The following is a 24,859-nucleotide window of genomic DNA, read 5'->3' as shown; positions in this document are numbered from 1 at the left end:
AGGAAGGGAGGTGCCATGTTATTTGAGAGTCTTAAAGTGGAGGCTACTTACTGTAATACAAAGAAGGAACACCTATTCAGATACGGTGTGGAATAGATAATTTTTGAGGTTCTTCCTACTTCTGCGATTTCTTAAGTTTTTCTACTTTTATGGCAAATTTATTTGGAAGTCATAAGTCAAAGTCATTTATACAAAGTATTCTCAGGACTGCTCTTAAGAAGAAAACACATTTTTGTAAAATGAATTTTCCTGAATAAACCTGCTAGGTATATGGGGTTAATCATCTTTTGCCCATTTTTGGGGAATGAGGAAGTTAGGATTCTAGTCCTTATTCTAATGCTAATTGCTTATGAGTTTAGGCAAACCATTAGTTTCTTCATTTATAAAATAAAGGGACAGGATTAAGTAGCTTCTGAGGCAATTGTGTGCTGGCAAATAAGTAACAACTGACTCTTCAGGAAAAAAAAAACAAACAGGATTCTTGACACACTTTTATGCTTAATCTGCATTATTAACATTTTCCCCCTGGTTTTTAAAATCTAGATATTGAATACAAAACCCCAATTTGTAGGGCTTGCTTCAGTTTCTGAGGTGTAAACACAATAAAAATTTAGCATCTATTTCCTTCTCAGTGGGAAGGGGAGAGGGAAGAGGAGAAACAATTCAGAATTGAAAATAAATTTAATTTTAAATTGAGAAAAGTTCATTTAACAATTGACTATTGCTAGCCTGTATTTATTGATCCTATTGATGAGGAGTAAATTGAGGCTCTAAACTGAGGTGGATTAGCTCTTCTCCCCCTGGGTCTGATGAAACCTCTCTCCTTCCCCAAAGTAACCAAGGGCAGGTTCGGGTAGCGAATGAATTCGCTACTCAATGCTGTATCAAAACAAAGTCTTTATTGATAGTAAAGGGATAGACTTGCATTTGGCCTCCAGGAAGGCCAAACTGCCTGGCAAAGGGACGCCAGGTGGCGGGCACAAGGCTGGTGTAGACCGAGTGTGAGGATTCCATTTTTTAGACCTTCCTTTTATACATAACTAGGGTCATCAAAACAACATTTGCACAGAGATGTTATCCAAGAGGTACCGGAGATATTTGTAAATAAGACAGGAATTTTTATTAATCATTTTGTATCTCAAATTATCTCCTTTTACCCCTCCTCAGACAAGAATTTCCTGTTAATTATTTTTATCTTGAACTATCTCTTTTTCGACCTTATCACTATCACACTTATGCTTTTAGTCCTAATGCTTTGATTCCTATGATTATTTAAAGAATCTCCATAGTTTACAAAATTTTAATCAGTCACTCTCTCTTTCTCCCTCCTTGTCTGTCTCTGTCTCTTTGTCTCTGTCTCTTTCTGTCTTCCTCCTTGTCTCTCTGTCTCTGTCTGTCTCTCTGTCTGTCTCCCTCCCCCTCAAAATGTTTTTCTCTCTCTTTTCCTATTTACTTAGTTTTACATTGAAGTCACCAGTTATCAAAGTATATAGTAATAAAATTTGAAGGGTCTGTGAATTCTGTTCTATGAATAGAATCTCTACTTTTTCATCTGCACAACATGTAGTTGGAACATAAATTGTAATTTTTAAAATAGTATTGTTGAGGGCGGTAGCCCCTTGATATTCCTTGTTTGATCTCCAACTTCCTTTGGGACTTGGACCTTTGATACAAGATCTGGTCAAACTAGTTTGGGCTATCTGAGCTGGCTGGGGTTTTACAGCCCCCATTCTAATCTACTCAGATAGACCAAATGGCATCAGGAAATTCCTTTTTGGGAAGAGACTTCTGTCTGTCCCCAAAAGATAACAAGATAATCCTTATCTTATTTACATCACTCTCAGGAACATCCTTATATCTGTAGCGTGCTGTTGTCTCCAGAAGCTGCTGATCGCTCTCTGGGAAGAGATCTGCTGTGTCAACTCAAATCTCTCGGACAGATTCTTCTTCCTGTAGAGAACTGTTGTCTCCAGGCAGTTGCCCTTAACTCTTGTCCAGAGAAGTGACTTCCCTTCCTGCAGAGAGCCCCGTCAAGCTTGATGTAGTGCAGAGACTCCTCCTATCTCTGGAGTGGTGTCCTCTTTTATCCTCCCAGAGAATGGGCGTAGGATAATGCAAGGGCTTCTGGGAAGAAGTACTCCAACCAATGAGCTTGCTCCTCTTAGAATTCCTAAGGTGTAAACTCCATTTAAAGGCCCAAGCCAAAGGTCTGAGCCAGAGAACTGTCAAGTCAACCTGAGTTCTCACCTTGTAATTGTCCAGACAACCTGAATTCTCATCTTATCACTGTCCAGACAACCTGAGTTCTCACCTAGTAATACTAACATCTCCCCCTTTCTTTTGATTTAGAACATAGGATATTCATGACCTTGAAACATAAATCCATCAATATGGGAGGTATTACACACAATTACATAAATTACATAAGCACTTAGTAACATAGTAACATAATACATGCTAGAAGTATATAACAAATAACATGATCAAATAATCATAAATTGAAAATTTATAAATGTCCATAAGTCCATTGTCCATTAGTCTCATCTTGTGTTAGGAAGTCCAATGATTCCTGCTGGTTTTTAAAGTTCTTTAACAGTCTTCTTATTAGCCATGCTCTTTCAGTGCCAGATGTTTCTTAGATTTTCTCCTTTATTTTGAGGTCTTTCTCTTTTTCTGTCTCTCTCTGATGGACAAGGCGAATACGACTCATTGGCACCCATCTGATTCCTTCTCCTGCTGAAGAAATACAAGCAAACCCTCTCCCCCAGGCAGTTAACCTATCTGGTCCCTTCCATTCAACACTTTCTGGATCTCTCCACATCACCTGGCGATTATTAAGGACAGTGGAGATGCTCGCACTGGACACTGCCCTTCTGGTGGGTTATAAAACCTGTCTGCCGGAGCCAGTGCATCTTTGTCAAAAATTAGAAAATTAATGGTATAGAGAACTAAATTTAGAAGTTCCCTAGGGCTACCTGTGGCCCCCCCTTTCTTTTGTTTTTGGAGGAGTGTCTTAATATCTCTGTTTCTTCTCTCTACTATTGCCTGCCCTTGAGGATTAAAGGGTATGCTCGTGGTATGTAAAATCTTATACTGTGCACAAAAGTGTGTAAAATGTTTGGACATATATGCAGGTCCATTGTCTGTTTTTATTGCTTGTGGCACACCCATAATTGCAAATGCTTGTATAAGAATTCAGTGACCACTCGGGCTGTCTCTTTTGCTGCTGGCATTGCAAATGTGAATCCTGAAAAGGTGTCTACCACGACATGAATAAAAGATAGACGACCAAAAGATTTATAATGGGTCACATCCATTTGCCAGATTTCATTGGGTCTCAAACCTCGAGGATTCTTCCCTGGAGGGAGTGTAGGAGCGTGGAAAGGAAGACAAGCTGCACAGCTTTTTACTATGCTCCTAGCTTCCTCTCTTGTGATTCCAAATTGTAAATGTAAAGCTCAAGCAGCCTGATGATATTTAGAATGAGATTCTTGTGCTTCCTGAAATAAAGGACTACTGGCTAACATGGTTAGAAGGCTATCTGCCTTTGAATTTCCATCAAAAATAGGACCTGGAAGTCCACTATGTGAGTGGACATGCAAGATATAAATCTTGCCTGGATGTTTTCTCACTTGCTCTTGAAGTTCCTTAAAGAGCTGATAAATATTGGAGGCTGCAAATTTTATTTGGGCTGTGGCAATTCTTTGTACTACACCTACTGAATAGGCTGAATCAGTAATTATATTTACGTCTCCTGGGTAATAAGTAAGAGCTAGCATGATAGCAAATAATTCATTCTGTTGAGTGGACTGAAAAGGAGTCCTGACTACTCTCTTTATGGTTAAATCATGAGAATATACAGCACAAATATTTTCTTTGGAGGCGTCTCTAAAGATTGTTGGTCCTTTAAGAGGAACCTTAGAAACCTTTTCTTCAAAAATCCATCACCAATTATGTAGTAGCCAGGTTATCTTTAATGGAGATCCATGTGCAAAATTTGGAGCGGTGGCCAATAAAATTTGCCATTCTGGGATGGTCTCACAGCATACATTAATTTGTGCATTAGTATAGAATGTGTATATTTTTTCAGGACTTATTACAGATAATTGTGTTACTCTCTTAATAGCTTTTAATAAAATCCTAGCCACAAGCACTGGGTAAGGAGTAAGGCTTTGTTCTGGTTGTGCTGGGAGGTTCACCCACTCAATCACACTGTCTTCTTGATGAAGGACTGCTGTGGGTGCCTCTTTTGTAGCAAAAACTGATATTTCCAAAGGTTTTTGAGTGACTCTTTCAACCACATTGGATAAAGCCAGTTCAACTTCTCTCAAAGCCTCTTGTGCTTCTTTTGTAAGCTGGCGTGGTGAATTTAAAGCACTGTCTCCCCTTAAAATGTCATATAGAGGTTGTAGTTGATTGGTAGGTAAGCCTAACACTGGACGCATCCATTGGATATCTCCTATTAATTTTTGAAAGTCATTTAAGGTGTTCAACTTCTCTGTTCTTAAAGCTTTTGTATTGTGAGTGTCTTAGGATATACTTTATATCCTAAATATTGAAAAGGAGCATGTCTTTGAATTTTTTCTGTAGCTACAAGCAGTTTGTAGTACTTTAGTGTTTCATGGTCTTTTGTAGACATGCTTCTAACATTTGTTCCTCAGGTGCACATCCCAAAATATCATCCATATAATGTAACAATATTACTTTTGGAAATGTTTTTCTTATTGGAGCAAGAGCAGCAGCAACATACATTTGGCATATAGTAGGGCTGTTTTTCATTCCCTGTGGCAAAACTGTCCATTCATATCTTTTATAAGGCTCAGCCAAATTAACACTAGGCACTGAAAAAGCAAATCTTTTCATATTCTCCTTATCTAGAGGGATAGAATAGAAACAATCCTTAATGTCTATAACCCATAGAGGCCATTCTCTTGGCAACTGAGTAGGAGATGGAAGTCCAGGCTGAAGAGTTCCCATAGTTCCCATCTGTTCATTTACTCTTCTTAGATCAGTTAACATCCTCCATTTCCCAGATTTCTTTTTCACCACAAATACTGGGGAATTCCAAGGACTTAGAGAAGGCCGCAAGTGTCCTTGGTCAAGTTGTTCTTGCACTATGTCTAATAAGGCCTGAATTTTATCACTTCTTAAGGGCCACTGTTCTATCCACACTGATGATCAGTCTTCCACTGAATAGGAATTGGTGAAAGTGCAGGTAGGCCTTCAACAGCAGCCCTGCCTAAAAAGCCGAAGTGCTTATTTGTAATCCTATCTGCTGTAAAATGTCTCTTCCCCACAGATTGATGGGGATTTTTTCAACCACAAAAGGAGTAAAAAATCCTGTTTCTCCTTCAAATAGCCATCTCAAAGGCCTAGCACTAACTTCTGCTGCTATTGATCCTCCCACCCCAGACATGTAGGTGTCTGCTTTAATCTTTGGCCAGTGACCAGGCCAATTGGCACCTCTAATAACTGTACGATCTGCACCCGTGTCTACCAATCCTTCAAATGGTATTCTGTTTATATAAATAGTAAGCATAGGTCGGTCAGCTGTCACAGCTGCTGTCCAATATATTCCTGGATTTTGTTCATTGGAGTCAAAATCTAGGCGACTATCACCAGGTTGCTTATTAGGGGTACGTAACAATAAACCTGATGCTACTACTTCTCCTGGTTGATAAATCACACATTGTCTGACTGTGTTAGTGACTGGGATATTAGCTACACGTTCTCCAGTTTCCCACATCAGTGTATGGATGGACACTGTTTTGTAGGCACTCTCAGAAGGTGAAATGGTCAAGCCTACTGTGCCTGGAGGCAAAGGATCCATAGGCTCAACAGGAACAGATTTCACTTCTCCAGGGAGTATCTCAGTAGTCTGTACTGCACATAACTCTATTTTTCTTAATTTCAATCCCTTTCTTCCATCTGATTGCCTTTTGGCTGATTGATCGTGTCTTAAAATTCTCTGGATGTAACCTCGGCTGCCATCGTGCCCCACTTGGGGGGCTGAAGCTGGGCCCCACCTGTCATTTCCCTAGGTCAATCTACATTTGGAGGCCCTTGTGACATTTAGGACATGGAGTTTTAGGTCCTCTCTCACCCTGTCTTCTCACTGTATCTCCATATCTACACTGAGCTCTTAGATGCCCAATTTTTCCACATTGAAAACATCGCCGAGTTTCTCTAGAAGTCCCTTGCCAGGAAGGACACTGTCTTTCCACATTTGTCATTGTCCGGGTTTAAAAAGCATTTGTTCCCACTGTAGCACAGTGTCTTATGATCTCCTCTAAAGGAGCATCTTTGTCTAATCCCCATATAATTCTTTTGCAAATTTCATTGGCATTTTCCTTAGCCAGATGTCGTCATTATTTCTGTAGCTGCATTTTTTCCAATAGTTCTTTTGACAGCAATTTGCAAATGTCCCACAAAATCTGCAAAAGGTTCATTGGGACCTTGCTCTATTTTAGTGAAAGCCTCTCCCCGATCTTTCTGTCCAGGAAGGACACCCCAAGCTTTTATTGCAGCCTTAGCAATTTGCTCATATATTGTCATGGTATAATTAATCTGTTCTGAATTCTCTCCATACCGACCTTCACCAGCTAAGTGCTCAAAAGTGAATTGTGTGTTAACTCCTATTTCCAAATTGCATCTGACTTGGATTTTACATAATCCATGAATCTCCGCAAGCCATAACAAATTTTCTCCAGGTTCCAGGCATGTCCTTGCTATGGATGGTTAGGACTTCATAAGACAAACCATCTAGTAACATTTTAACATAAGCTGATGTAGCCCCATAAAGGGTACAACCTTTTTTCAAATCCTTAATTTTATTCAAATCTAAAGGTGCATATCTTCTCCTTTTATGACCTACAGAGTCAATATCTTCAATCACAGGATATGCATGTATAAAATCACTTATATCCTGTCCTTCGCTCTTAGTTTTAACCAATGCTTTTTCTAATCTTGTCATAGGCTTAGGCTGCTTCACAGGCAATTCTGTTTGTGTTTCTGCCTCTTCCCCTCCTTCTTCTTCCTCCACCTCTGAAGGTGGAGTTGATGTGGGCCTGTCAATAATCTGCTCTCTAGGCAGGGTTGAAGCTTCTTCAAGAGAATCATACCCTAATTCCTCATTTAAATCCCCTTGCCCTTGGGCAAGATCTTGATCTTTCCTTTTTTCCTCACACTTCCTCCTCTGTTCATTTTTAAAACTTTTCCTTCTCCTACAACTTGCTTGATAGTTTAAGGCTAATTGAACTATGTTGTAGATATAAAATACTTCTGCAGAAATTGAATGAGGCCCATTTTTTGCATGAAATTCTTTCATTTCAAATCCCACTAGCTTCCATTTATCTACATCTATCTTTTCTTCCTCTAAGAACCAAGGGGATGTGCGTCTTAATGCAGCCAAGAGTTTAGCAATCTGTACCCAGGTTACAAGTAAACTCTGCTTCTCAATTATCTTAATTATACTCTCTATAGTACCACTCCTGAATGGGGGTGGAGCTGAGGTTGCTTCTGGGGCTGGGGTTGAGTCGGCTGAGGTCCAGGGATTGAATATAGCTAACATCTGCCCCATTTCAGCTATGAGAGATTGCTGGTTTAACCCTTAACAAGTTAAGTTCCTTATTTATCTATGAGCACGCTCACTTAATCTTTAACAAAGTTTCCTTGTTACTCACGGTTCTGGGTCAGAGAGACTGAGATCTGGATCAGAGGCTTTTCCACTGGAATCAGGATTGTGTCGGTCCCTGTTCAGGCGCCAAATTGCTATGGTCCAGTCTAGCTCCTCTGAAGGGCTCAGAATAAGTCCTTGTCAGGATAAGGAAAAGTCCTGGCCCCACGTGTGGACGCCAATTGTAACGTGCTGTCGTCTCCAGAAGCTGCTGGATCGCTCTCTGGGAAGAGATCTGCTGTGTCTTCTACTCAAATCTCTCGGACAGATTCTTCTTCCTGTAGAGAACTGTTGTCTCCAGGCAGTTGCCCTTAACTCTTGTCCAGAGAAGTGACTTCCCTTCCTGCAGAGAGCCCCGTCAAGCTTGATATAGTGCAGAGACTCCTCCTATCTCTGGAATGGTGTCCTCTTTTATCTTCCCAGAGAATGGGCGTAGGATAATGCAAGGGCTTCTGGGAAGAAGTACTCCAACCAATGAGCTTGCTCCTCTTAGAATTCCTAAGGTGTAAACTCCCTTTAAAGGCCCAAGCCAAAGGTCTGAGCCAGAGAACTGTCAAGTCAACCTGAGTTCTCACCTTGTAATTGTCCAGACAACCTGAGTTCTCACCTAGTAATACTAACAACTGCATATGAATGATTGTGCTCTTGTATAAAAGAGAGAACTCAAAAATCTACTCTTTGCAAAATTGGCCTTGTACCATGCAGCCATTTTGCCCACCAGCTCTCTGGTATTTCCATTTTAATCAATAAAGACTATGTTTCCATACAGCATTAAGTAGCAAATTCCTTTGCTGCCAAACCCGCCCTTGGTTACTTTGGGGAAGGAAGGAGAGAGAGAAAAGGAACTGACCCATCTCTGTTTAGACCTCAGTTTACTCTTCATCATTTACTCCTCATCAGTATTTTGTTTTTTCAAATACATACAAAGAGTTTTCAACATTCACCCTTGAAAAACTTGTATTCCAGATTTTTCTCCCTCCTTCCCCACCTCTCCCATTAAATACTATGTTGTGATCCACATGGAATCTGTCATTCTTTCAGGAAGCTTTTGTTTTGACTTTCTGCAAATATTTTGAGCACAAAAAACACTGTTTTATAAGATGTTTGGTCAATTTGTTACTTCAGCTGTGTAATAAAAAGCAACTCTGCCAATTTCTTCATTTGCTTTTTCAAGAACAATCTGTAAATCTTCCATTTAGCTGCAACATCTTTTGTCTTTTGAGCACACTCATAGTAAGAATGTCAAGATTACTATAGTTTCTTTAGAAGACTCTTATCAACAATTAATATTTACAGGTGATCTGAAATCTTTGTGATTCTTAGTCCTCCCTGCCTCCTTTGACACCATTCTGATACTTTTATCATAAAAGCACAAATTGGGGGAGCAGTAAATTTTGAAGAGGAATTAGGATCTGAAATGAAATTCATAGGAAGCCAGTGATTTTAAAAGGAGAAACTAAGGAGAGATCTTAGGTAGGCATAGAGATAGGAGATGGAATGTTTTCTACTCCTAATGCATGTGAAGTGGAATGTTATAAAACAAGTCTAGAAAAGTAGTAGGAGTTATATTGTAGAGAGATGAGACTCCTTTTTTCCTTAGAGGTAATTTTTGAGGAGGAGAGAAACATGGCTTAACTTACAACTTAGATATAGTATTTTTGTCATATGCATAAGTAGATTGGAGAAAGGGAGAAAATGGAAGAAGAGAGATCAATTAGGATTGTTAAAATAGTCCAATCAAGACTTGAAAAGACCTTGCAATTGTGCAAGATTATACTTTGCACAATAATTAAGGTAATTGTGGTATGAGTAGAGAAAAGGGGATTGTATGCAAAATATATTATTCAAGTGAACTGTTAAGATTTGGCAAGTAATTAGATGTGGAATGAATGAGAATGAAGGATTGAGGTTGACTCTTAGGTTAGGAACCTAAGTGTATTGGTTAGGGAAAGTTAGGGAAAGAAGAGACTATTTTAGGGGAAATATGAATTCTTTTTTTTTTTTTTAATTTAGTTTGAAGTACTGATGAGGTGAAGATGTTCAGCAAGTGGTCTGAAGAGAAAGCACTTTGGAAACTATGTAGTAATGAATTTGTAGCGAAATAGGATTTGAGCTGGGAACAATACCCATTAGATCCTTTTGTTGTAGTCTTTATAGTATGGTGATTTTTTGGAGTTGTAAAAGGACCAGGCCTAGAATGTGCCTTTGATCCTGAATGAATCATTTAATTAGTTCTACTCTACTTTAGTATAATACAAACACATCCTCTTCCTTTGATTTTTTTTATTTTTTTGGTTGAGTCAATTGGGGGTCAAGTGACTTGCCCAGGGTCACACAGCTACGAGTATTAAGTGTCTGAGGCCTGATTTGAACTTAGGTCCTTCTGACTTCACTCTTCTTTTGAATTTTAAGTGTTTATATGTATAAGAAATAAGAGGATGAATTCTTAGAAGTCTCTAAGTTTTGAGATCTTTTTTGATTTCTGTCATGATATCTGGCTATAATAGAATGTTCCTATATCTAGCCAATAGAAATTCGGGAATTCCCAGTATTGATTGTGTGTGTTTTGTGTATATTTTACAGGGCTTCAATGTAAAAGAGGAGTTACACAAAATATGTTTCTATACAGCTGAGAAAAACACACGGGACTTTTTGGTAAGTAAAGATTTTGAGAATCTCTAGCTAATAAGTCTTACATTGAATGATACTTTAATGTAAGTGTGTTCCCTTCCATTCATGTTATTACCTTTATGTTTATAGCATTCAGGCATGCACACATACACAAAATTTGAATTTTAGCTTACATATTCAATGTGCATAACTCGTTTGGCATTTCTGAATTTTGTGTCAAGATATAAAATGATTTTGATTTTGTAGCACCAGTTATTTAATTTGTATATATTTGATTCAAGGTTGGCATTTTGAAAGAAGAAAATTATTTTTCTGAAGAAGAGAAGAGAACTATAGAGTATGTATATCAGGTTGAAAAATTGTATTCAGGACCTCTCAAAGAAAATATAAAGACCCAGCCTAGCAGGTAATTTTTTCACCATCCTCATACTATTAATATTAACATTTTTTTAGGAAATTAGGTTTTGTTTAGTGTATTTGATACTTAGTTGTCAACATCCAGGATTTTCTGTAGTCAATAATTCTAAGTTTTTATTCCCCATGAATATAAAATATACTCCCAAAGGAGTACTCCTCACTAAAAAAGTTCTAGAGCTTTCCTTTATCTTGATATTTTTATAGTCATTTAGTCAACAAATTTTTTTGAATACTTTATGTAAGATGTTTCAAGCAAATAGATATTGTTAAAATATTGCCAAATTGAATATGTTGAATTGGATATTTTGTTTTTTTTTAATTTAATTTTTTTTAATACTTTTTATTTACCAGATAAATGCATGGATAATTTTACAACATTGACAACTGCCAACCCTTTGTTCTAATTTTTCCCCTTCTTCCCCCCCAGATGGCAGGTTGACCAATACATGTTAAATATGTTAAAGTATCAATCAAATACAATATATGTATACATGTCCAAACAGTTGTTTTGCTGTACAAAAAGAATCGGACTTTGAAATAGTGTACAATTAGCCTGTGAAGGAAATCCAAAATGTAGGTGGACAAAAATAGAAGGATTGAGAATTCTACGTAGTGGTTCATAGTCATCTCCTAGAGTTCTTTCGCTGGGTGTAGCTGGTTCAGTTCATTACTGCTCTTTTGGAACTGATTTGGTTCATCTCATTGTTGAAAATGGCCACGTCCATCAGAATTGATCATCATATGGTATTGTTGTTGAAGTATATAATGATCTCCTGGTCCTGCTCATTTCACTCAGCATCAGTTCATGTAAGTCTCTCCAGGCCTTTCTGAAATCATCCTGTTGGTCATTTCTTATAGAACAATAATATTCCATAGCATCCATATACCATAATTTATTCAGCCATTCTCCAATTGATGGGCATCCACGTAGTTTCCAGTTTCTGGCCACTACAAAGAGGGCTGCCACAAATATTCTTGCACATCCAGGTCCCTTTCCCTTCTTTAAGATCTCTTTGGGATATAGGTCCAATAGTAGCACTGCTATTTCAAAGGGTATGCACAATTTGATAAATTTTTGAGCATATTCCAAATCGCTCTCCAGAATGGCTGGATGTATTCACAATTCCACCAACAATGTATCAGTGTCCCTGTTTTCCCACATCCTCTCCAACATTGCCATTATCTTTCCCTGTCATTCTAGCCAATCTGAGAGGTGTGTAGTGGTATCTCAGAGTTGTCTTAATTTGCATTTCTCTGATTAATAATGACTTGGAGCATCTTTTCATATGGCTAGAAATAGTTTCAATTTATCATTTGAGAATTGTCTGTTCATATTGGATGTTTTTTTATAAATGTTCTTAAGCCAAAGAGAACAAATTTCCTTTTCACAAACCTAAAGTTACTATTAGTTTCAGGAGCTGGAGAAAGGAAGACGATATTTTAAAACACAGATCTGTTTTAGACTTCTTGAAATTCAGTGAAAAAGATGAAATTTATAAGCAAGAGCATAGAATTATACTAAGCTGGGCTCAGTGGTGGGAATCTCCAACCCGAGAAACCATTCTTCTTCCCAGGAGATCTACAGAAGGTAAATGTCACATGGTTTGAAATATGAGAAATAAAGTGTTCTGGATGAGTTATTGTTGTAGAAAGGATAGTTAATACATACATATATATAAAATCATGCTATGTTTTTATACTTATAATAGGATAGATATCTTGATTTTATTTTTTTTCAACAAGTAATTATCAAATTGTTTTCAAGCACAAATCATCTTGTTATCAAATAACCCAACTGACCCATCCGCAAACATTTATTAAGCACCTATAAAGTATTGAGCATTATGCTAATTAGGTACTTGTGATACAAAGACAAATCAAATAAATCCTGTTCTCAAGGAAGGTAGTGTTCTATTTGAAGAGAGAGAGAGAGAGAGAGAGAGAGAGAGAGAGAGAGAGAGAGAGAGAGAGAGAGTGTGTGTGTGTGTGTGTGTGTGTGTGTGTGTGTGTGTGTGTGTGTGTGTGTGTGTGTTCAAAAGAAATTTAAGTAGTTTAAGTTTAAGTAGTTTTTTGTGAGGAAGATCTGAGTATCTGGGGGACCACTAACAGGTATTATAAGGGTAATGAGAATAGCTTAAAGAGATATCCCATGTCAGGACTCTTTTTAAGGCAGTTCTTGCAGCAAAAGATAAGCAGAGTTTAGATAAAAGGAAGAAAAGGAAATAGCTTGATGAATAATATTTGAACCAGATAAATGATCACTGAATGATAAAGTTTATCTACAAAAATCATTCATTGCTAATTTAAGTATCATAATGAATTTGATGTCTTTTTTATTCAGAACTCAAATCTTGTTCTCCTCAAGTTCTCTGGATGTATATCACAGCTCGCCATGACTGTTTAAGCATTTTCTCATGGATGGAGGAATTGAAGATTCAAGATGGTTGTGTTTCACTTCAACAGGCTAAATGGCCTCATCTGACAGTAGATATTATTGATCAGCATACATGCTGCAATAACTATCTGAGGAATGAAATCTTAGATAAACTGGCCAGGTATTGTTACTAGTAAAGGAATCTCAGTTTAAGAGAAAGAACTAAATTTGGGGGTGTCAAAAATAAATGCACATTTTTTTTCTTCTAAATAGTGTTAACTAGAGTTAGTGCTTGCTGTATATTCTGTTGTCTGTATGGGAAAAATGCGTTAAAAATTACAAGTCATTATATCTTGCCATAAAGCTGAGATTTTACTTGTAGTTTTATATATATATATATATATATATATATATATGTATATAATTTTATGAGACTAGTTTATGATATGGTTATAATAATGTTGCAATTGATTGTCTTTCAAAGTTTGGGAAGATTCTATAAGATTTTATAGAGATTTTTCCTGGACTATGTAGTTAAGTTGAGGTCAAGATTCCTAACTTTCCTCCCCTGTATTGTGAACTCATAAATTTCTCTTATTCTTTTCTATTTTTATTGCTATATATGTGTGACTAAAATGAGCCAAAAAGAAAGTTGGTATATGAAATAATAGAAATAAGGTAATTTGATAAAGTTAAACAGTGTAGTTATCATGTGCTTCCTTAGTACTTTTGAGTATCCTGTGTTATCACTGGGGAGAATATTTTGTTTAAAAAAAAAATTAGACCTTTGATTGAGGAAGAAACTCAAGATTCTTAAAAGGACTGTAGTTTTCCCAAAGTGATCTAGTCTGCCCACTTTGTGGTATTCAACTCTTAAGTCCAACTCATCTGATTTACAGGAGCAGACTTGATTCTTTGAAATACAGAAGAGCTTCTGAAAAAAACAAGTTAATCAAGTCAATCCATTTTTGAATTAGTAAGATTTTTTTTTATTATAAAGCAGATAAATTGCATGACACATAGAAAGTGTAAAAGATTTGGAGTTTGAGCATCAAGTTTGAATCTGGGCTGCCAATGATTGTCAATATAGTTGTGGCTCAGTCACTTTATACACTCTCTGGGCCTTGGCTTCATCTTCTTTAAATTGAAGGGGTTGGACTAGATCAGGGCTTCTTAAACTTTTTCCCCTGTTTGCCCAAGAAATTTTTATGTTATCCTGGCTTTATAGATATATAAGATAGGTATACAAATCAAATATTTATTAATAATAAATCATAATTTTGTGATCCCCATATTTACTTACAATACCCATTGTGACCCATAGTTTAAGAAGCTTTGGACTAGATGGTTTCTCAAGTGCTCCCAGTTCTCAATCTTCAGTCCTCTGGTTCTAAGGGAATTTATTTAACTTTTTCAAAGAACTTTAATCTAGACATATATATTGTAGAATGGTATTGTACTTTATCCTTATATTTTGCAGTAGGTGTAGGGGTGGTGCTGAAGTCCATCCTTTACTCTGCATCAATTCATTTAAGGAAAAAGAAACAGATCTAGAGATGCTGTAGTTTACTTAATACCACACAGCAGATTAGTGTCTAAGCTCAAGATAGAACCCAGGGATGCTCTTGTCATCTGATTCTTCCTTGTCCTACCTACCTTCCATTCCTCTTTACTATGTGTTGAAGGATCATCTGAATTGAAGGTAGATGCATTTCTTCTTGTAATTCTTCTAATCAGGTGTACCCTGTGTTCTGAGAGCCTTCTTCTGGCTCTGTTAACATTAGTAAAAATACTAGTGAGGCATCTGGGTTTTCTCTATCAGTAATTCCTCCCTCTTGCCATGTAACCAGTCCAACTTTTTTTGTTTTGTTTTTGTGGAGCAATCAGGGTTAAGTGACTTGCCCAGGGTTAAGTGGCAAGTATCTGAATCCTATATTTGAACTCAGATCCTCCTGACTCCAGGGCCTGTAGTGTTCTATCTAGGTGTACCACCTGGATGTCTTGGGTCCTTTTTGCTAATCTTTCTGATGACATGTCCTTGGCTACTTTGTTTCTTAATACCTGTTTCTAAATGCTTTAAATTTGTTCAGTATAATATGATCTACATCAAACACTTTTTTTATAAAAATTTTTGACAGTATATATGCATGAGTAATTTTTTTTATAACATTATCCCTTGTATTCATTTTTCCAAATTTTTCCCTCCCTCTACTCCCTCCCCCCGATGACAGGCAATCCCATACATTTTACATGTGTTACAATATAACCTAGATACAATATATGTGTGTAAATCCAATTTTCTTGTTGCATGTTAAGTATTGGATTCTGAAGGTATAAGTAACCTGGGTAGATAGACAGTAGTGCTAACAGTTTACATTCACTTCCCAGTGTTTCTTCTCTGGGTGTAGTTGTTTCTGTCCATCATTGATCGACTGGAAGTAAGTTGGATCTTCTTTATGTTGAAGATATCCACTTCCATCAGAATATATCCTCATGCAGTATTGTTGAAGTGTATAGAACTGGTTCTGCTCATTTCACTTAGCATCAGTTCATGTAAGTCTTTCCAAACCTTTCTGAATTCCTCCTGCTGGTCATTTCTTACAGAGCAATAATATTCCATAACCTTCATATACCATAATTTATCCAACCATTCTCCAATTGATGGACATCCATTCATCTTCCAGTTTCTAGCCACTACGAAAAGAGCTGCCACAAACATTTTGGCACATACAGGTCCCTTTCCCCTCTTTAGTATTTCTTTGGGATATAAGCCTAGTAGTAACTGCTGGATCAAAGGGTATGCACAGTTTGATAACTTTTTGGGCATAATTCCAAATTGCTCTCCAGAATGGCTGGATTCTTTCACAACTCCAACAATGCATCAGTGTCCCAGTTTTCCCACATCCCCTCCAACATTCATCATTATTTGTTCCTGTCATCTTAGCCAATCTGACAGGTGTGTAGTGGTATCTCAGAGTTGTCTTAATTTGTATTTCTCTGATTAGTAGTGATTTGGAACATTCTTTCATATGAGTGGATATAGTTTCAATTTCATCATCTGAGAATTGTCTGTGCATATCCTTTGACCATTTATCAAGTGGAGAATGGTTTGATTTCTTATAAATTAGGGTCGGTTCTCTATACATTTTGGAAATGAGACCTTTATCAGAACCTTTAACTGTAAAAATATTTTCCCAATTTGTTACTTCCCTTCTAATCTTGTTTGCATTAGTATTATTTGTACAGAAACTTTTTAGTGTACACCAAACACTTTTTATTTGTCATCAAATTGATCCTCTTTCACTTTGTAGAAATGGAATTTTCCTAAAATCTGAACTAGAAGACTTTGAACTCTTGCTCTTAAGACTAAGCCGAATTGGGGGTGTGATGCAGGACCCATTTCCTGTTCAAAATTATGCATCCTGTGACGGTTTAGATTTCCATGCTCGCTTTCTTCTATATTGTTTAGAGCATAATCTGCAACATCTGCTCTATGTCTACCTTGATTATTACAAGTGAGTACTAGTATTTAATCTGTCCTGCATGATTTCTTAATGTTTCCTTCAACATGAATATAACTTTTTGGAAATGTTGACATTCATTTAGATGATGTTGATAATTCTGAAAGTAGTTTTCTATTTATTTGTACCACATTTAACATAGTGCCATGCACAAATAAGCGTAACAAATAGTTTTTGCTAGCACTGATTTTGTAACAAATATTTCTATTAACCCCTTAAAATACAAACTCAAAATTAAAGAAAGTGTATAAAAAAATTAATTTTTTAAGCAGAAGAAAAACTATAAAAGCTCAACTGAATTCTAGTACTTTCTGCTCTTTTAAGTAAATAAATGTTTAAATAGGTTTAGTTGTATTGTATTAACTACTTTTATAAATTTTTACCTGTATAAATGTTTCATTTACATAAAGCCATGTATCCATGATAACAATTATATTGAGGCAATAAGTTATATCTATTGATTTAATTGTTTTAACTCTGTGACATGTGGTTCTGAGGTTAGGACAGTCAGATATATTTGTGGCACATAGCAGTAAGGTTTACTTAGATATAGAAGAACTTTTCTCAATTCTGCTAGTTAAGAGAATTGAAATGTGATTTTTTTTTTTTCAGGAGTTAGTCCTGGACTTGGACTCTTCAGTCTGAACTTATTTAAAAATTGAGAAAGGATGTTGAAATTATATCTTATTAATTCTGTCAATCAAATTTTGAATTTCTTAGTTTTCCTTTTTTTAATTTTAAAATCATTTGAAACCTAAGATATTTTTTAAAAGTGGAAAGCATCATTTTTTTCAGTGGTAAAATTTCCTTTTGATTTGGGTTGACTGTACAGCTTGGTATATTTTGAATTTCCTACTACTCTTGATTCTTTCCTAACCTATTATCTGAACATATGTATCTGTAATATATCACATATGTTCATCATGCTAATCATTGTCATTTTTATCTTACTTTTAGACTTAATCCTTTGAATTGTCCCTCTTTGGAGAAAAAAGAATTGCATGAAACTTATCCTTGGTTTGAATTTTTGGTTCGGTGTCGACAAGTTACTGGTAATCTGACAGGTAGGAGTCTATTAAATAGGAAAACTTTGAAGAACTAATTTCTCTGTTGATGTTCCTTTACTTTAAAAAATATTTATCTTATTTTTTTGATACCTTTTGTTTTTTTATCACCTTCATTTCTGTGTGTGTGTGTGTGTGTGTGTGTGTGTGTGTGTGTGTGTGTGTGTGTGTGTGTGTACCTATCTTCCTTTCTTTCCCAGGGAACCATCCCTTATAACAAAAAAATTTTAAGAGATTATTTTCCTTTCTTTTCTCTCTTTTTTCATTTCTTCATTTCTCCCTGAGTATTGTAGAGGAGAGAGACATACAGAAATTAAGGTGTTTGGAAACAAAAGATTTTAATAGATTTTTTTTTTAAAGGAAAAAATATGTCCTACAAAGTAAAACTGACTTTGTCTGACAGTAGATGTAATATTTCACATTTGTAATCCTCTCCTACAAACTCAGCAGTGATTTCCCTTATTATTTAGTTCATTTAACTAGAGACAAATTGATAAGCTTTCAAACTTTATCCTTATTTAAGATGCAGGTTATGTGTATTTAGAAGGCCAAAAAGTGTTACTCTATTCCCTGTCAGAAAGAAATCAGGCAACTTGAAAAGAATGGTGGGTATGTCTTCTGTCTCTAAAGTAGCCTGTTTTCTTTGTATTCTTCTTCTTCTTCCTCTTTTTTTTTTTTTAATTGTAAAATCAAAAAAGCAAAAATAATTCTTGAGTGTAGAGTATATCAGAAAAGAAGAAGAGCCATTAAGATGACAGGAAAAGATAAATGTTGGCGGGGATGTGGGAAAACAAGGACTAATACATTATTAATTCAACCATTCTGGAGGGCAATTTGGAACTCTTCCCAAAGAGCTTTCAAATTGTGCATACCCTCTGTATCCCAAAGAAATAATAAAAGAGGGGAAAGGACCCACATGTGCAAAAATGTTTGTAACAGCTCTTTTTGCAGTAGCAAAGAATTGGAAACTGAGTGGATGCCCATCAATTGGAGAATGGCTGAATAAGTTATGGTATATGAGTGTTATGAAATATTTTTGTTCTATAAGGAAAGATCAGCAGGATGATTTCAGAAAGGCCTGGAGAGACTTACATGAACTCTTGCTAAGTGAGTAGAACCAAGAGAACGTTGTACACAGCAGCAAGGTTATGTGATGATCAATTCTGATGGACATGTTCTTTTCAACAATGAGATGATTCAGGTCAATTTCAATAGACTTGTGATAGAGAGAGCCATCTGCATCCAGAAAGGTCCATGGGGTCTAAATGTATACCTTTTTTATTGTTTGCTTGCTTTTTGTTTTCTTTCTCATTTTTTTTTCCTTTTTGATTTGATTTTTCTTATGCAGCATGATAAATGTGGAAATGTGTACAGAAGAATTGCACATGTTTAATCTATGTTGCATTACTTGTTGTCTGAGGAAGGGGATAAGAGGGAGGAAGGGAGAAAAATTTGGTACACAAGGTTTTGCCAAGGGTGAATGTTGAAAACTATCTTTACATATATTTTGAAAATAAAAGGCTATTATTTAAAAAAAAAAAAAAAAAAAAAAAAAAAAGAGGAGCCACTTCTTCCCTTTGCTTCAACACATTAAAGGACCATCTAGTCAGCATTTAGTGGGATTCATGATCAGGTGGTAGTAGGAAAAATCCATAGTATTTTTAACCTCAATAACCTAAGGCTTTGCAATTGTACTGATGATAAAGTACATATTTGTCTGGTGTCATTCCAAATATTCAGTAAAGAGTATGGTCTGGGAAACTATCCAAAAGAAATCTGCAATAAATTTTTTTTTCAATAGGGAATTCTCTGTGCTGATATATAAACTTGTTAAGAAGAAGGATTTTGATTTTTTTAAAAATCATTTTGCTTTTCAAAAATTATTTTCATCTAATTCCTAGTTTAGAATAGTTTCTTTTTTTTAAGAAAATAATTTTACTGACATGTTTTGTTTTTAAATCTAAGCAATTTAAAAACAAAAGATAATATTTTTTTCAAAGAATAGACTATCCCAAATTAGGATTTAAGTGAAAATATAAAGCAAAATGTAGCTTTACTTTCCCCTCTCCTAGAGATAACAAAGAATATTTTTAAAAGAAATAGAGAGAAGCAGATAGATGGCATGGTGAACAGAGTACTGGCCCTCAAGTCAAGAGGACCCAGAGTTCAGATCCAGCCTCAAGATACTTAATAGCTGTGTGACCCTGGGCAAATTACTTAATCTCAGTTGCCTTGCCAAAAAAAGAAAAAGAATGTTAAAAGAAACAGAGAAATTAAAGGAAAAAAACATTTTGATTCTATTTAATACAGTGGTGGTGGTACTTGGTGTTTTAAAAAAAAAATTTTATTCCCCAAATTCAAAACATTCCAGTTGTAAAACATTGAATCAGTATGTAGAAAAAAGCTTGAAAGCTTAGGAAATATTCCACATCTCTCAACCACTCATCTTTGCAAAAGAGGTACTTTCTCATATCTCATTATCTCCAGTGGATGCCACACTGACTTATTCTTTGTAATTTTTCAATTGTCATATTTACTTACCTTGCGGCAGTTGCTCTGTTTATATTGTGTTCATATATACAGACATAAACATTGTTTTCTTGGCTTATCTTCACTCAGCATCTTTTCATATAAATGATCTTTCCATAGCCTTTGTATTTGTTTTTTCTTATAGTACAGTAATATTCCATTATATTTCAATCCCATAATTTGTTTAGGTGTTCTCTAAGCCATAAGTATCTATTTGGTTTCTAATTCTTTGCCATAGAAAAAGTGCTGCTAAAAGGATATGTAGGATAGACTTTGTATTTTATCAGTGATTTACTGGGAATATATATATATGGAGAGAGAGAGAGAGAAGAGAGAGTGTGAGAGTGTAGTGCCATCTCTTAATCAAAGGATATGGACATTCTAATCACTTTATTTGCATATTTCTAAGTTGCTTTCTAAAATGATTCTATTGTTTTATAACTCTATCAATGATATACAACACTAGTGTGCCAATTTTCCTACAACCCTTTCAGCATTGGGTGTTAATATCTTTTGTTGTTGCCAGGATAGTTATTTCTTACAGAGAAAAACATGTTCTTTCTTTCCAGATTCCAAATTAATTTTCCAGGCCAGTCTCGCTAATGCTCAGATTCTGATTCCCAGTAACCAAGCCAGTGTGAGCAGTATGCTGTTGGAAGGACATACCCTCTTAGCCCTTGCCACAACAGTGTATGCTTCTGGAGGCCTCAGCCAGGTAATTAGCTATCATTTTCACCAATTCATTTTGAGAACAAACTTAGGTCAAATAAAAATATCTTGGCTTCTCTGGTCCTCAGTAGAATAGAAAAACTCAAATACACAGACTTTTAAGTACCTTTATAGATTACACAACACAAATTTTCTATTTTCTAATTTTATTTTCTCTAGATTGAAATGTTATTTAATTATTTTTCCCCCTTTATTTTGTTTCCTAATAATCTATTTTTAAGCCTTGTGACTTAACAGTTAACTGTTACTTTTTATATGGTTAGACAGTTTATGTGTGGGTTATGAGGAACCACATTTACTGCTGCTTTTGGAAATTCTGGTTAATGACCTAAAGGGAATTTACCCCATTTGCTTTGTGAAAAATTTGAATAATTAAAGGAAATTTTTATGTTTAAAACTTATCACTTCAAAAATTTTGAATTTTGACAAAGTTTTACATGGGTTGTTTGATTCTGTAAGCTACAGGGTCTTTTTTGTTTGTTTCTCCATAGATATAACTCATCTGTACTTTAGAGTCTGTAAAATTCGAGACCACCAAGAGTTAAGAGATGTTAGGTTCTTACTAAGTGCTAATGAGATAATGAGATATTAGGTTCTTACTAAGTGCTAAGTCAGTACTTAACAATTCTCTGGTCTTTACTAGGAGTTCAACCCCTTTGAATTCCTGGGGAAGAGCTTGCATGCTTAGGAGGAGCAAGTTCATTGGTTGAAGTAATTTTTCCCAGAAGCCCTTGCATTATCCCATGCCCATTCTCTGGGAGATAAAAGAGGACAGCTCTGGAGGAAGGAGGGAGTTTTTTCTGGACAAGACTTGAGGCAGCTCTCTGTAGGAAGGGAAGTCGGCTCCGGAGAGATTTGAGTTGACACAGCAGATCTCCTCCCAGAGAGTGATCGGCAGCTTCTGGAGACAACAGCACATTACAAAGAGTTTGCTTAGGTTCACAGTTTTTGTCAGAGATAGGACTTGAACTCAAATCTTGCCGATTCAAAGGTTGACTCTTGGTGCCCCTGAGGCCAGACTCCCTTTCTATAGCATTAGTCATTAATTTTATTTTTTTTTTAATTTTTGACCTTACTACTTGCCAGAAATTAAAGTCAAGAATTAAAGAACTTAAACATATCTCTTCGTTTTATAGGTGAGGAAATTAATGCCTAGAAAGATGTCACGTGACTTGCCCAAGGTCACACAGCTAGTTAATTGCAGATCGTGGTCAGAATCAGATCTCCTGACTGTGATCCACTCCTACTTTTTCACTATGTTGTATTACCTTCCTAGTGTCCTCTAATATTTGTTATTAAATAAATATTGTTTCACAGGAATGCTGAGAAAAAAATATTTGAAGATTTTAAGAAGGGAAGGTAATAGTTATTTGTTTTCCTTTATACTTAGGTTGTTCAGAAAGAAGAAGGGGAAACCTGTTTGGGGAAGGTGGATCCCCAGCTTCTAAAGATGGCCTTAACTCCTTACCCCAAACTCAGAGCTGCACTCTTTCCGCAGAATGCTGTCCCTAGTATCCTGCCCCATGACATCACCCTCTACCACCTTATTCAGGTGTGTAATTATAATAGCCTATTGTCTGATAACCAATGACAAACCCAGTTTAATTAACTATTATTTGGATAAGTTTTTAGTGTAAAGTCTCCCTGTTTAAAATCAGTTGACTTGGTTTACTGTATAGGCTGTCACAGGCAATGTCCCTGTTTCACTCTCCCTTTTGCTATCTTTCTGCCTTTACCCATCAGGTCCACATTTGGGTTTCAGATCAAAGCTACTCTTTCTTTAACCTCAGAAAGTCATTCTTTGCTCCCTTGGCTTCTTTTTTAAATTCCCCTTCTATAGGTCAGACTTTTCAGTGTTCCTAGATAAATTTCCCTCAACAATTACTTTTCACTCTCACACCTTTTCTAGATTGCATGCCCTTAATTAGTATTGTTTCACTTTTTTATTGTACCATCTGGCCTCAGTCACATTTCTTTGCATTTTTATTTTGTTTCTCAGACAGCTTTCTTTTTTTTTTTTTCTTTTCCCTCTTTATCATGTATCTTGGCAACTTAGCTTACATACCCATTGTGGTCATATTTCTTAGTCTTATTAATTCTCTTGTCTATCCCACCCAGCAACATTTTTTTTCTTTTCTTTTTTAAAATTAATGTGTTGATTTATTTAAAACAAATTCAGAATAGAAAAAGAAAAAAAAGCATTATCATGTGCACAGCACCGCATAAGGGAGGACTTAAAATCCAGCAATATTTGTAAAGCTTAGTTTTTTATCTTATAATTATGCTTGCCTTCCACAGGCAGAGCTGTAGGGTGATAAATCTGTGTTTTGGGAAGAGAAATTTTCACCATTTGATTATAACAAAATAAAAATGTGTTTAATACTGTTTTTTTTTAAAACTTCATTCTATTAGAAAGTCATGATAATTAGATTATTTTCTCTGAGAATTAGATGTCTGTTGCCTTAGTGTTTCAATTCTTAAATTCATTCCCTTGAATTTAATTCCACAAATATTAACTGCCTGGTTTCTATAAGGCACTGAGATTCAGAGACCAAAAAACAGCTTCTGCCCCTTGAGGACCTTACATGCTATTATATGAAATTGAAAACTTGTATTGGCTAAAAAATTCTTAAATTACCAAAAGAGAAGCGTTTTTAGGAACTCTGGTATTAGGTAAGCAGCTTGTCCCTGAAGCTCTTTTATAAAATACTGTGTTTGTATTGTTTTATAATTTGCTTATTTTAAACTTTCTCTCATTTGTCCATTTGTCTCTATTTCAGTCCTTGTCTCCCTTTGATCCCAGTAAGCTATTTGGCTGGCAGGCCACCAATACTCTTGCCATTGCAGGTAAGTTGATATAGGCAACCCTTACTTTAGAGAGATAGACATATTCTGACATAATTAATTCTAAGGTGATTTTCAATAAAGCACATTCTAATTTCCCTTTTTTTTTTTTTTTTTTTTTAAAGAAAAAATTCAGTCTTATAGAAAAACACATCCTTGTTGAGAAAACATTTTATAAGTTCAGTTCAGCAAGTATTTATTCAGTATCTACTATCTGCAAGCCCCTATGCTTTATATGAAAAGCAGCATAGCCCCACTCTCAGGAGACTGAAATATAAGAGACAAAACATAAATAACTTCATATGACATAAGGTAGAAGAATGTAATGGAGCAAATGAACAATTTAGTCAAGATTACACTAGAAAATTTGAGAAGAAAAAGGTTACTTTCATTTGTGGAGATCAGGGGAAGTAGAGAGTGTAAGTTCCCTTAGGCATAAAAACTTCTCCTTTTCCTGGGGATTTCTACTCTTTACTAGGGGAACTGTACTCTTCTATTTCTCCTTTTTCTCTGTTATCTTTTCCATTTCTCTTGTTATTAGTAAGTTCCATTTTGTTCTTTTTTTAAAAATTTATTTATTTAAAACTAAATACAAAATAAGAAAAAACAAACTAGAAAATAAGAAAAAACAAACTAGAAAAAGAAAGAATGACAGGGGGAAAAAAGGAAAAACAAAACATTGTCATGTCCAGCTGAACATCAGGGAAGATTTAAAATATGTAACAATAAATTTCCTTTTTCAAGAAAGCATGTACACTAGCAAAATAACTGTATGGATATGTATACATTTATTATATTTAACATATACTTTAACATATTTAATATGTATTGGTCTACCTGCCATCTGGGGGAGGGGGTGAGGGAAAGGAGGGGAAAAATTGGAACAAAAGGTTTTGCAGTTATCAGTGCTGAAAAATTACCCATGCATATATCTTATAAATAAGAAGCTATATTAAAAAAAAAAAGGAAGAAAGAAATTAAGAAAGAAAGAAAGAAAGAAAGAAAGAAAAAGAAAGAAAGAAAGAAAGAAAGAAAGAAAGAAAGAAAAAGAAAGAAAGAAAGAAAGAAAAAGAAA

General features: G+C 35.6%; 1 protein-coding gene across 1 annotated transcript in view; it reads left to right on the top strand.

Moving 5' to 3' along the window:
• SPG11 (SPG11 vesicle trafficking associated, spatacsin) overlaps positions 1-24,859 on the top strand; it is an 83,671-nt gene that overhangs the window by 23,230 nt on the left and 35,582 nt on the right. Inside the window, exons 12-20 of the mRNA XM_074289507.1 lie at positions 10,259-10,330; positions 10,588-10,712; positions 12,133-12,311; positions 13,065-13,278; positions 16,409-16,612; positions 17,576-17,682; positions 20,781-20,926; positions 22,331-22,492; positions 23,721-23,787. Of these exons, the coding sequence (XP_074145608.1) occupies positions 10,259-10,330; positions 10,588-10,712; positions 12,133-12,311; positions 13,065-13,278; positions 16,409-16,612; positions 17,576-17,682; positions 20,781-20,926; positions 22,331-22,492; positions 23,721-23,787 (1,276 nt within the window). The remainder of the gene's footprint in view (positions 1-10,258; positions 10,331-10,587; positions 10,713-12,132; positions 12,312-13,064; positions 13,279-16,408; positions 16,613-17,575; positions 17,683-20,780; positions 20,927-22,330; positions 22,493-23,720; positions 23,788-24,859) is intronic.

Source organism: Sminthopsis crassicaudata, chromosome 2, assembly GCF_048593235.1.
Source record: "Sminthopsis crassicaudata isolate SCR6 chromosome 2, ASM4859323v1, whole genome shotgun sequence".
Lineage (NCBI taxonomy): Eukaryota > Metazoa > Chordata > Mammalia > Dasyuromorphia > Dasyuridae > Sminthopsis > Sminthopsis crassicaudata.
This window is presented reverse-complemented; position numbering and strand designations above follow the sequence as displayed.